Below are 13,211 nucleotides of genomic sequence, written 5' to 3'. Positions count from 1 at the left end.
TGGTATTATTTTATTTGCATTCATTTTAATACCATTTGGTATTAACCCAATTCCAATCTTGTTATTAGTTAACATACACAAACGAAATCAAATGAAATTAATAGTTTTGTATTCAATGGGTGGTAGGTTCAATTGATAATGAAAATGTTCATAGAACAATCTCGGTTTCGTACTTAAGCAAATAACAATTTAGAATTAAAAGCAATACCAGCTTGGTAATACATCTAATACCAAACAGTACTTATCGTTTTATGTTTTATCCATACCAGACTGTAATGTTTTGATTCCTATGGAATTGCTTCACGCATTGTTTTATATTTTAGCCATACCAAATGGTATTGTTTTGATACCATTCGGGGTTGCATTACTATCAATACTGAAATAAGCACATTTAGTATAAATTTTTCCATCAGTTTATCCTAATGTGCACCGGCTTTGCCCATTTTTAATCCTAACCGACCAATATGAAATAGAAAAGTACTTGTGAAAAATTTCGAGTTTTTAGCTTTAGCTTGCTTTCGCCAGACGAACAGACATGGCAAGATCGACTCAAAATGTCATGACGGTCAAGAGAATACAAATTTTATGAGGTCTTAGAACAATATTTCGAGTTGTTACCATTGGAGGTTATAAAAAAATAATTTTTATAACCACAATTACTCCTTTTATTTCCATCACGAAAGATAAAACTAGCTGTCAACACTATTTTTTCTCCTCTACACAATTTCCAGCATGCTAATATTGCGTCAACTTGTCCAACAAAAAAAAAACAGCTACTAATTTTTCATACTTTAATTTAATATGTTTGCGACAGCCTTGTCCATTCCAAAAATTCTAATTGGTCATTGGCCTTTAGGTCATTTATTAAAGCTGGGAGGAAATAAAATCCATATGGCCTACTTTTAGGGGCCATTGCAGACTATAAAATATGTGTGTAACATATGTTCAGAGCTAGCCATTTGGTTTTTGCTCATAACTATAGCATAATTTTGAGGATAATGCTACAAAATTTATATTCTGGCATGTATTAAGGCTAACTAGTAGCATACGGAAAATTAAATGTCTGCATTTTAACATTTGTGCAGCAAATACCGGTTATGTAGAGATGGGCAATTTAAACATACCAGACAAATGTTTAAATGTGTGTGATTGTGTATGCGCTATGGTAGTTTTTTTTTGGAACATACATAGAGGCTACATGCTGCATTCAGTATTCTGTGGCCTACATTAAGGCTAATTTGAATAATATGCAGCATCTAACAAGAACATTTCATATGTTAATTTCAGATAAAAACTAATGACTAAAACTAAAACCACCACTACACAGTGGATGATGATGGTCTTGCACTGGGAATCGCCTATAGATATGCTATGTTTTTTTGGTTTGTTTTGATTCTTTGGTATTTGGAACATTTCCAACGAGAGTTTTGCTATTATTATGCTTTCACTTCTTTGCCCCTGTTTATGTTTGTTAAAAATTTTATTTTTCACTTGACTTCCTTGGGTCTTGTTGTCAGTAGAGCCCAGCAAGCAGTTTGAGTTGTAGCAAAACAATAGCCCCGTCTTTTAGATGTCGTTGTAGTCCTCCCTCCCCTGCGCCGTTTACATTTTTAATAATACATTTTATATCTCTGTGGCATACAAAAACATGCTCATATATGACATTTTTATTCAAACATTTGCTTTTGTACATTGTGTTTTTCTTATTTTTCATATTTTTCTTGGTCTGTTTATTTGTTGTCGTTACAGTTTTGCGTGATGACTTTCGCGCACAACCCAGAGATACACGTGTGGCCAAAGGAGAGACGGCTTTGTTGGAATGTGGGCCACCAAAAGGTATACCCGAGCCCACATTAATATGGATGAAGGTAAGTTCAAGATGCCACTACCCCCCCACCGCCATCATCATTGCACCCCCTACCTATAGCCAACCCATTTTTGATCTAACACACATTGGCTTATGTGTGTTGGGGAAATTTTCATACATACAACATTATTAAGGATATATGTGGGTATGGACTCATATCAGTTAGAAGTTGTTTCGCATTACCTATTCAAAGTTGATGCAGGTTTCCGTTTCCTTTACCCACCATATAACCAGCCTGTCATGCATAAAACATTTAAATTCATTTCGGGCATAAAAAGCTTTTTATGCGAGCAGAGAGTTTTCGAGTAGCAGTAGAAATGCGGTAAAAAGGGAGTTTGGCCATATACCGGAGTTGTTGTTGTCTAAGGGAAAAATATATAACTCCTTACATTGCCTTTCCCTATATTTCTCAATTTGTATGCAGTTTTTTTTACCTCACCCCTTCCCTTTCTTTCTTTTTTACGCCTTACATAAGTGTCACTGCCTGTCTGTCATGTCGCGCTTAGTTGAAATATAACGTTGCGGCACACTATTTGCCTTCTACATACCATCTAAATCTAAATTCAGCTATAAATTTGATTTCCTAGATTTTCAATTTAATTTATTCCCACAAACAAAGTTTTGCCATGACTTCGTTCATCCTCAGCCATTTGCTATGGTGGGTAACTAAAAGTGGTGAAGAAAAACAAGTTAAGCTTCAATCAAAAAAAAAACATGATTTGGATGCAAAAAATTGAAATTTGAAACAAGCAAAGTTCGGAAACACATCACCTGTGGCTTAGATGCTATAGAAGATAAAAAGTTATCGACAGACATTGAACAGGGGAAGGAAGAAAATTTTGTAGTTTTTTTACAGTAAATCAGAAAGGAGTTTAGATTAAAGTGTCTGGTTTAATCAAGATCAACAGAAAAATAAATTCCCAAAAATCCCCAAAAAAATAGCCTAGATTGAATGGGTAGCTCACTTAAAGCTGAGATAACTCGGAGGACCAGTAATCGAGAGTGTAAGGAAAATCAAATCCAGAGATTCCAAATGCATATCCGCATATCCATTCCAGGAAAAGCACTAGTCCGCACCCACCTAAGTATGCGCTCCATCTGTGCGTAAACTGGGACCCCAGTAACTTAACAATGTCAAAATGAAGAGCCTGCAAACTTTAAATTACGCTCATTTTAAATTTTATGGATATCAAATTTTTCAGTAAAAAATTTCCTTGGATGAAAGAAATTTTACTTTATATTAAGGAATTTATATTTAAAGTAAGTAATTTTGGTCTTATTATTTAAGAAAAAATCAGTTGCTCCGAAAAAATGGAGAACCAATGAGCTTGGAAGAATAAAAGTTTTTGGATTCCCAATTTCCAACAAAATTTCCTTTAGTGAAAGAATTTTTAATTAATATTAAATATTATAAATATTATAATTTTATAATCTATATTATAATTTTATAATCCCTTTTTTATTAAAAACAAACTCAGTAGACCAGAAACTCATAAATGCTAAGATGAACAACTATAAACTTTAAAAAACTCAAATTTTATAGATACCCAATTTTAAACTTTTTTTGAGTAAAATTTTCCTTGGGTGAAAGAAATGTTAATTTATATAAAGAAATTTTTACTTCAGATAAGTAATTTGTGTGTTTTTGTAAGATAGGATAAAACCAGTTGCTCAGTAACAAGATGGAGCTTGAAAAAGTCTTATTATTTGGCTTAGGTCACGGATAGACCGGGTCCTTAGGGACTCGATAAACCATATGCCAAGCAATACAGAAATTAGGGACAAAGTGGCACTGAGTAAGCCACAGTGAGTATTTTAATGCCATCATACATAGCCTACTACGGATCCTGATTGTAGAGCGATTTGAATCGGACGATGTTGTGATATTTGTAAGTGGTAGGCCTCCGAATCAGGCAAAAAGGGTCTTTTAAATGGTTTGCGACTGGGCTAGACCCAGAAGTCTAAACGTAAACCCAGAGAAGACCGAAAGGGGAGGACAAGGGCGGCAAAGGCGGAAGAGGCCACACATGTCGCCAACGGATCGATTTCTATATTTAACAAGGATAGAAAACTGAACTGAAAGTGTCAAATCCAGGAGCGCACTGAGAAGACTCACAGATGTGGGGCTCTATGTAAAGGGGCAAGTCCAAAATGTATTTAATGTAGGCACCTGCCTTGATGACTCAATCCTGCAGGACCTTTAGCTTAGGATGAATATAATGGGTCTTCCAACTCCATCACAGATAGCCGAAGCTAGGATGAGTACCAATTCGATTTCACGTTGTTTAGATGTGATCTCCCCCTTGGTTAGAAGCAGAGCATGATCTAAAACTCTCTCCCCGATCTCTGGGTCACGTCATTCGGTTGATTACACGCAACACCACACCGAACAAAAACTGCGCCCCTGCTTTTAGGCCCAAACCACAGCCATCACATTGCTCCCAACTAAGGTCTCACCATAGTAAGGCTGAAACCGAAGATCAAGGGGCTCCTGACCCTCGTGATACCAGATTAAGAACTCTGGTCTGACCACGTAGTCCAACAACTTTCAATTGAACTTCCAACTGTTCCGGACTGGTCACTATGGGGATGATGGAAGCACCATCCCGTAGCAACACATCAAGCAAAAACAACAGAAAACAAGTGGCAATACCCGAAACGACTTAACACAAAACTGAGCTAAAACAGGAATGCCACCAAAACATGCAAACAACGCGGTATACATCCTGCTATTCACAAGAAACAGCAGCGACACTGTGTGAAAACAAAAAAAAACAAAAACAGAAATACGCACTCCGCACATCCAACTCTCCTCCTCCTTCCCCTCCTCTCCTCCTTCTCCTCCTCTCCTCCTTCTCCTCTTCTCCTCCTCCTCTTCTCCTCCTCCTCTTCTCCTCCTCCTCTTCTCCTCCTCCTCTTCTCCTCCTCCTCTTCTCCTCCTCCTCTTCTCCTCCTCTTCTCCTCCTCTTCTCCTCCTCCTCTTCTCCTCCTCATCGACCTTTGCAGTCGATAACTCCTCATCTATCCTCCATCTCATCCCTTCTCCCGTCCTTCCCACCTATGTCCATACTTTCACAACGTCTATCTTTCCGTCTGGAATTTCACACAATGTTCATCATTCCGACCAGCAAATATTGTAATCAAGAGATCCATTGTTAAGGAACATCATACGATATAATCTTCCACTTCAGACCACCTGGAAAGCTTTGGTCCCCAATGGGGGACGTAGAGGGGCGGTAGGCTCGAAATTGGGCCTCAATCCGAGGTTAGTTCACTGTTTTTCCAGCGCCACTGTCTTGGATTAACATTACCCAGGTATGGTTATATGGTGGTTCACGCTACACGGATGGCTCAAAGCCAGAGAACAGAATAGGTCTGGGCTTGTTCAACGAGGAACAGGAGACCGAGTTCTTATTCCGCCTGTTTTACCATGAGCGTTCTGAGATAACTTACAAATGTTAGCCTCTATCTGGACCGGTCATTGGATAGAATTGGGGCCTCGATCCGAGGATAGTACACTGGGTCTGCAGAAGCTGAATCAGACAAACACTAATTATTGCCTAGGTAGTATGGTGGAAGGCGATGGAAAAGAAGGACATCGCATGACCATCGCCACTGGTTGAAAGAAAATGTTCTCTTGGCATAGGTAGGGCAATGATAACCGCGACTACTAAGGCACTGCAGACAGTTTTAGATGACCGACCCATAGACCTACATATAAGGTATGAGACAGCCACAGCGGTTTTGGAATTAAGTCGATGGGAGAGCAAATAGGTGATAGAAACAGGTCATCTCATTATATTATAACTGAGGCGACGGATTGGAAGAGATTTCTATACGGATATATGAGACAACACTTGAGTTCGAATGCGATTCACTGCTGCCAGCGGCACAATCTTGGACTGACGGAACTTTGGTATTGCCATCTGGTATTTCATATTTCTTGCTACATGAATGAATGAAACCTAGAGGACAGAACAGGCCTGGGCGTCTTCATTGAGTATACAGAAACTGAGTTTTGTTTCCGGCTTTTCCGGGCGTTATTCCGGGCGATCATAGAGTACATGAGGTGTCATGGTATTAACGAGAAGACGACAAGTGTGAATATCATTAAGAATAGTAAGTTGTCGTCTGGGACTATAACAACCAGGATGCGGTAAGATCCCTGGCGGTCCTGGAGTGTAAGAAAAAGGTTTACACCTTCCCTGAGGATAGTACGATCCAGATCCTTTGGTTACCTACAGCCAGAGAAAAGTTGATACCAAACTTGCTCATTTCAGTACCATACGGTATTGATAGTAAAAAACACCGTATGGTACAAAAACAATACCGGATGGTATGGATGAAACATAAAAAGATTAGTACCGTTTGGTTCTAGCCTTATTAACGAACTGGTATAGGTTTTAATACCAATCTGTTATTGGTTTTAGTTCCAGACCGTTATTGGTTTTAGTACCAGACCGTTATTGATTATTGAAACTTTGAAAATTATTTTTATCTAATTTTGTTTCAATTATTTATGTTATTATGGATAAATTCCATATCCACTGATTCCCAGAAGTGGTTTTCATGTTTATACACCAACACAGCATTGTTTTCCACACTGGTATTGAATTGATACCAAATGGTATTAAAATCTTTGCCAATGACGCCAACAAAATAATACCATGTGGTATTGGCAAAGTACCGTCATTTTTCTATCAAGGTAGACATAACGGAGTAAGGAGGGTTGGTTACTTACCTATATGGACCAGATGATCAATGCAAAGCCGTTCAGGGCAACGAAGTCCAAGTTAACAGTGTGGGCGACAAGCGCGCATAATGCAAAACTGAAACGGTCGGAAAGACGACAGAAATCTCATGGGGGATTTGGATCTAGAGAAGACAAGGTTATTACTATAACGAAGTTGGTAGGAGGTCAGTATGGCTTTTGGTCCAATATACGGTACGCATAGGACAAGGGACGCATTTATGCAGAATAGGTGTGGAAAGTCACAGCGTATATGTGGCATGTTAGGCTAACACTGGCAATAAGGTAGGGCTTTTGAAGCTAACTCTGGCACTAAGGTAGGGATACGATACCAAACTTGATCCTTGCGCGATATTAACAGGCGATTTGCTGAAAATCCCTTTCCAAAATATTCTTCCGTCTTTCCATTTGCTGGAATGTAGTTGTGTCCAGGAGTTCGAGCCATTGTTATGTCATTCGCCTGGAGTTTATTCAGAAATTTGATACACCCTGCTAAGCACTTCGACCATCCTCGACTTTCAAGATCATAAGGGTCACCATACTGCTGAAAAATTCTGATATAGTAATGTCCGGCCGTTAGGGCGCCTCGGTAGCTGAGTTGGTAGCGTGCTTGTATTACCAGTGCAGGGGTCGTGGGTTCGATTCCCGCCAGAAGCCTTGGTCTGTCGCTACAGTGGTATCACTATGGGCCTAAAGTTGTCTAAGTGACTCTGTAAAGGACTGCCACTCTTACTTAAACTAACCTAATGTCCTTCCGTGCGTGTTATACAAATTGAGAGGTTCCACAATTACTTAACTGGGATATGAAGCCCGCCGTGGTTCATAGAGTAGAATCTCCACCTATGTCGCCGAACTTGTTTGGGGCAAATTTGAGTTTTTTGCTTCTTTTTGATGTAAGTTAGATGAAATTAGACTGTTGTTTAATCTGTTTTGTTTCATCTGTTGACGCCGTTTTTTTTTTTAAATCTCAGTACTAAGGCCCTTTCCAAGATTTACAATTTTTGCTGAAAAAATTTTCTCATATTAATTTTACATTAAGCAATAGTGGACCTGGTGTTCGATTCAAGCTTCAACTCAATGATAGAGATCTACTTTTTATAGTCGCCAAACCACTTCTATATCACTTAGTAGAGAAGTAGCGCACGGAGCACTACTGCTCAAATTTGTGTTGATTTTTCGCCAGGATTCGAATCCAAATACATATCGTCATAGGCGAACCTGCTAACCTTTGCGCCAAGGTGGCTTCCATCCTTCCTCCATGTCATATAAAACAGAAAATATTCAACCTCTTCATAATATTTGAAGAAGCCTCATACCGCAAACGTTTTATGGCCAATTCTTGGCAACATATTTCGATACTCCCGCAATTTTTGAACATGAAATTTTATAACTCTCCAATGTACAGTCAGAAAAAACAAAAACAAAACAAAATTCCTAAAAAAAACAAATTTATATTCTTACATATGAACTTATGCTTATAAACCATAACCATAAAACAATTTCTTTGTAAACCATAACCCTAAACCGTGATGTTTCTTTTTTCTCTTCCATTTTCGTTATCTCTGTGGTGATGTTGCCCTGGCAATAGGATGGTGTTCCTTTGGATGATTTAAAGACGAAATCTTATGGAACCACATCACGTATACGCATTGTTGATGGTGGTAATTTAATGATAAGCAACGTCGAGGCAATTGATGAGGGCAACTATAAGTGTATCGCCCAAAATCTTGTTGGCACCCGAGAGTCCAGTTATGCTAAACTAATTGTACAAGGTAAGTTCAATACAAGAAAATGCAAAAACAGAAGAAGAGGAGTATGCCTGCAGCATAGTTGATTGAAGTCTTATAGTGATTTCATATTCCATAAGTACTCGAAAGGGCCTCTTTTTGCTGGGGGCAAGTGGGAGACATTTATACATTTGTACTTGTCCTTAGGTAGTACATATGAGTGATACTTCTCGGAAATACAAGTCTGCTGGTAGACGTGACATGATTTTTAAAAATTATGCTGGTAGAATATAAGGATTGAAGGATGTATATGGATGCATGTATGGTCAGTGAGAGACTATTTACCTTATCTCCCATCATCTTTTGGTTATAATCTCCAATGCGGGGGCAGTTAACTTTTATGATTTCATATTGCAGTAAAATGTAGGAGGATTTAATGATTGTATGGCCTGTATGGTCATTGATTAGAATTTCAAAATGGAGTTATAATGGTTATTGGCTTACCTTTTAAGGATATTGAAATTTTGTTTCTCCATATATGTACAAAATTCTGAAAGGAATATTGAATAATGGGAAATAAAGTCATATAAGAGTGTTTTTAAATAAATTAAGGAAAAACAAGTAAAAGCATGCTAAAATCGGGCGGGCCCAATCTTGGGAACCCACCACCATGGATAAATTAACCATCCTCTTTTATAACAACTCCACTACCACATCGGTGGTAATATGCAAATGGGGGCTGGGCTGGATCATATTTGATTCTGGTCTTGAGAACTCGTATACAAGTCACAGTTTCAGCGAAATCGGGCAATAAATCCGCTTTTTATGAGATTAACACCCTAAATTGGAAGATGGGTGTATATGGCAGTTATATCTGAATAAAGTCTGACCGTCATTTGGTCAGATGACGGAAGGCTTAATACAAGTCCCTGTATTAACTTCCAGCAAAATCGGGTAATAAACGCAGCTGTTATGGTCTTAAGCCCATTAATAGGCAGATATGGTAGCTATATCTTAATAAACTCCGATATGAATCATATTTGAGTCGGATGTCGGGAGGCTTTAAACAACTCACTACTTAAAATTTCAGCGAAATCGGATAATAATTGCGGCTTTTATGGGCTCAAGACCCCCAATCGGCAGATCCGTCTATATGGCAGCTATATCTAAATATAGTCCGATATGAACCATATTTGAGATGGATGTCTGGAGGCTTAAAACAACTCCCTGTTTCAAGTTTCAGCGAAATCGGTTTAGAAATGCAGCTTTTATTGGCTCAAGACCCTCAATCGGCAGATCGGTTTATATGGCAGCTATATCTAATTATAGTCCGATATGATCCATATTTGCGTCGGATGTCAGGAAGCTTAAAACAACTCACTATTTCAAATTTTACCGAATTATGATGATAATTGAGGCTTTTATGGGCCTAAGACACTCAATCGGCAGATCGGTTTATATGGCAGCTATATATAAATATTGGCCGATCTGGGCCATATTTAGGTGTGGTGATGGAAGGCTTAAAACAACTCCCTGTTTCAAGTTTCAGCGAAATCGGTTTAGAAATGCAGCTTTTATTGGCTCAAGACCCTCAATCGGCGGATCGGTTTATATGGAAGCTATATCTAAATATTGGCCGATCTAGGCCATATTTAGGTGTGATGACGAAAGACTTAACTCACTGTTTCAAGTTTTAGCGAAATCGGGTTATAAATGCAGCTTTTATTGGCTCAAGACCCTCAATCGGCAGATCGGTCTATATGGCAGCTATATCTAAATATAGTCCGATCTGGGCCATATTTAGGTGTGTTGACGGAAGTCTTAAAATAACTCACTGTTTCAAGTTTCAGCGAAATAGAGTTATAAATGCAGCTTTTAATTGCCTCAAGACCCTCAATCGCCAGATCGGTCTATATGACAGCTATATTTAAATATAGTTCGAACTGAGCCATATTTTAGTCGAATGTCGGGAGGCTTAAAACAACTCACAGTCTTAAATTTCAGCGAAATAGGACAATAATTGCGACTTTTATGGGCTTAAGACCCCCAATCGGCAGATCGGTCTATATGGCAGCTTTATCTAAATATAGTTCGATATAGGCTATATTCGGCTTGAATATCGGGGCCCCTAATACTACATCCCGTTTCAAATTTCAGCAAAATCGGACAAAAAATGCGGCTTTTACGCCATTAAGACCCTAAATCGACAGATCGGTCTATATGGCAGCTATATCCAAATATAGTAGAATTTGGCGCTTTCAAGAACTTTACCTGCGTATAGAAGAAATACGCGTCTGTGCACAATTTCATCTTAGTATCTCAATTGTTAAAGTCTGTACAACTAATGGATTAAAGGACGCACAGACACATGGTTCAAATTTAAGCTCAATGATAAGGTGACCTCCTGTTTTATGTCGAGTCCGAACGGCTTATCACGGAAAAGTGTCACCTCTTTTCTGAAAAGTTGTACATGGCTGAAATACTCACAAATGTTGCCAGCATTTGGTGGGGGAATAACCACCACTGAAAAATGTTTTAAGGTGTGTTCTCTTCGGCAGGATTTGAACCCTGGCCTTTATGCACCATAGGCGGGCATGCTAACCTATACACCACGGTAGCTCCCAATCCTATGGTGGTGGGTATAAAAACGATGCATACATATAATTTTTTATATAAGCCGGAAAAATGCTGCATATTTTTAGGTGCTATTATTTTTTAAACACCACTTTATACTAATATGGTTCGCCTCAGTAGCCTAGTTGATAGCGTGCTCGGATTTCCAGTGCAAGGGTCCGATTTCCACCAAGCGCCAGGTCTCTCAAGGATCACAAAGGACTAAATTGGTCGAAGTGGGTTTGCTTAGACTGCATCTCTAAACTGCAAATTGCAAATTTTCCCATAAAAATTCCATTACCATGGGCAAATTTCTCACATATCAATGAGTGCTGTCCGATGCAAACTTAAGCTCAATTATAAGGACCTTATTTTTATAGCTTAGTCCGAAAGGCTTGCCACAGTGCCACAGCTCTTTGGCGATAAGTTTTAACTTGGTAAAGTATCTCACAAAAGTCTTCGACATTAGGAGGCGTTAACCACCGCTGACATTTTTTCTGATGTACTCGCCAGGATTCGAACCATCTCTAAACTAACCTGCTATTATAGTCTTCTATTTGTATGTGCATATTAATTTCGGAAAAAAGAACTTTTCCTCAAATTCCTTTAAATATTAAAAAAAAATATTGCCTACTTTTAGGTGCCACTTTCTTTTAATATTCAAATCTCTGCATACCTTTAGGCTTATTTCAAAGTGCTCATTACATAAGCTTCAAAATGGATTTTTTTTTGTACATAAAAAAAACAATTTCATAAGAGTGTTAAAAACTTGTTGTCTACTCTTAGGCTGGCCCCATAAACACTTTAAATATTTTAATGAACATCCTCAGTCTAAGAGTCTTTCTGGCCCAATTACTTTGCCAGCATTTATGAAAATTCCCCAAGCCAATCAAGTAAATTAGGTTTGCGTTATTAAACTTCGCTCAAGCAAAAGAGTGGTGGTGGTGGATTTTTATATTTAAAATCGTCTACCATAAAGTCAATTTTCGAAATATACTTAAAAAAAACATACACCAAGGCAAAGTCATCTCATAAAAATTAAGCACTAGGATTTCGGTAAATGTGGTGCCAATACTCTGCGCTCTAGCTACTGTCGCATATACTCTGCACAATTGCACATTTGCATTTTAAGCGAGGTGCGGGGGGGAGTGGAATTATGGTAAAGGTTTGCGAGGGTAGTTGTTTTTCTCATCAAGTTACTTAAAACGAACTGCGACTGTCTGCCATAAAACCCATAACCCAACAAAACAAAAAAGAATACTTGCCAAAAACAAGATCACCAAAAAAGAAAAAAACGACTACAACTGCGACTCAGCAGGATTTCGCACGTTTTTTTTCGCCAGCAAATGTTAGACAAGTCGGTAGAAAAAATGTTGTTGAATATTGCAAAAAGGAAAGAAAACCACTTCACACAACATTATGAAGTTGAATGAAATCCATAAAATTTTTCGAAAATGGAGCATAGCATGCAAGCATGTGTATTCATTCATTCGTTCCCCCAAAGTATTAGCAATATGCAAATGTCACCAAATTATTTCCTTAAGGTAATAAAAATGTGGCAAAATGGCAAATGGCATAGCAGCTATACAAGTGATTTGACAAGCAGTGGAAGGAAATCTTTTTATGACTGACAAAATTTGATTCGTTTTCATTTGGGTGTTTTTTTTTCTTCTTTTTTGCTCTGGCAAGTGAGGCTCATAAACATAAAGCATTTCATTTAATATCCCGAAAGAAGAAAGGAGAGAAAAAGGCAACAATGTAGCAAAGGGGAATTATGAGCTAGCATGAAGATTGCAATTTCGCCTTAAGACTTCCAACCACAGTCTTCAATCCATGCGATATTGGTTATCATTTGAGTTTGTGTTGCTTCGGTGCAGATTCAAATGTACCAGCAGATGTTTGATTTGGAATCACACAGTATTATCATTTCCCATGATTATCGTAATCAATGACAGCAATGATGTGAATGTATAACACTCAAAAAATATGGGAAAGGGTTTTGCTACAGTGCACAAAAGTGTTCATGTCAAAGAAAAAATTTACTTTTTATAGGAAATTTTGTCAAAATTTGCAAAAAAAGAAAGATTTCTGAAAACTTTCAGTTTATAGGAAGTTTTCTCAAAATTTGCTATTTATGAGATATTTTTGTCCAAATTTGCTATTTTTAGAAAATTTTCTCAAAACTTGATATGTAAAGGTAATTTTGTCAAAATATAATCTTTATAAGAAGTTTTCTTTTTATAGGAAATTTTCT

The 13,211-nt window shown here is 38.0% G+C and overlaps 1 protein-coding gene across 1 annotated transcript in view; it reads left to right on the top strand.

The window, feature by feature from the left end:
- Positions 1-13,211, top strand: part of LOC106082778 (roundabout homolog 2) — a 200,444-nt gene that overhangs the window by 35,573 nt on the left and 151,660 nt on the right. The window contains exons 4-5 of the mRNA XM_059369918.1: positions 1,750-1,868; positions 8,206-8,389. Coding sequence (XP_059225901.1) covers positions 1,750-1,868; positions 8,206-8,389 — 303 coding nt within the window. The remainder of the gene's footprint in view (positions 1-1,749; positions 1,869-8,205; positions 8,390-13,211) is intronic.

Source organism: Stomoxys calcitrans, chromosome 5 (genome assembly GCF_963082655.1).
Source record: "Stomoxys calcitrans chromosome 5, idStoCalc2.1, whole genome shotgun sequence".
Taxonomy (NCBI): Eukaryota; Metazoa; Arthropoda; class Insecta; order Diptera; family Muscidae; genus Stomoxys; species Stomoxys calcitrans.
Note: the sequence above shows the minus strand (reverse complement) of the source record. Positions and strands in the feature narration are given on the sequence as shown.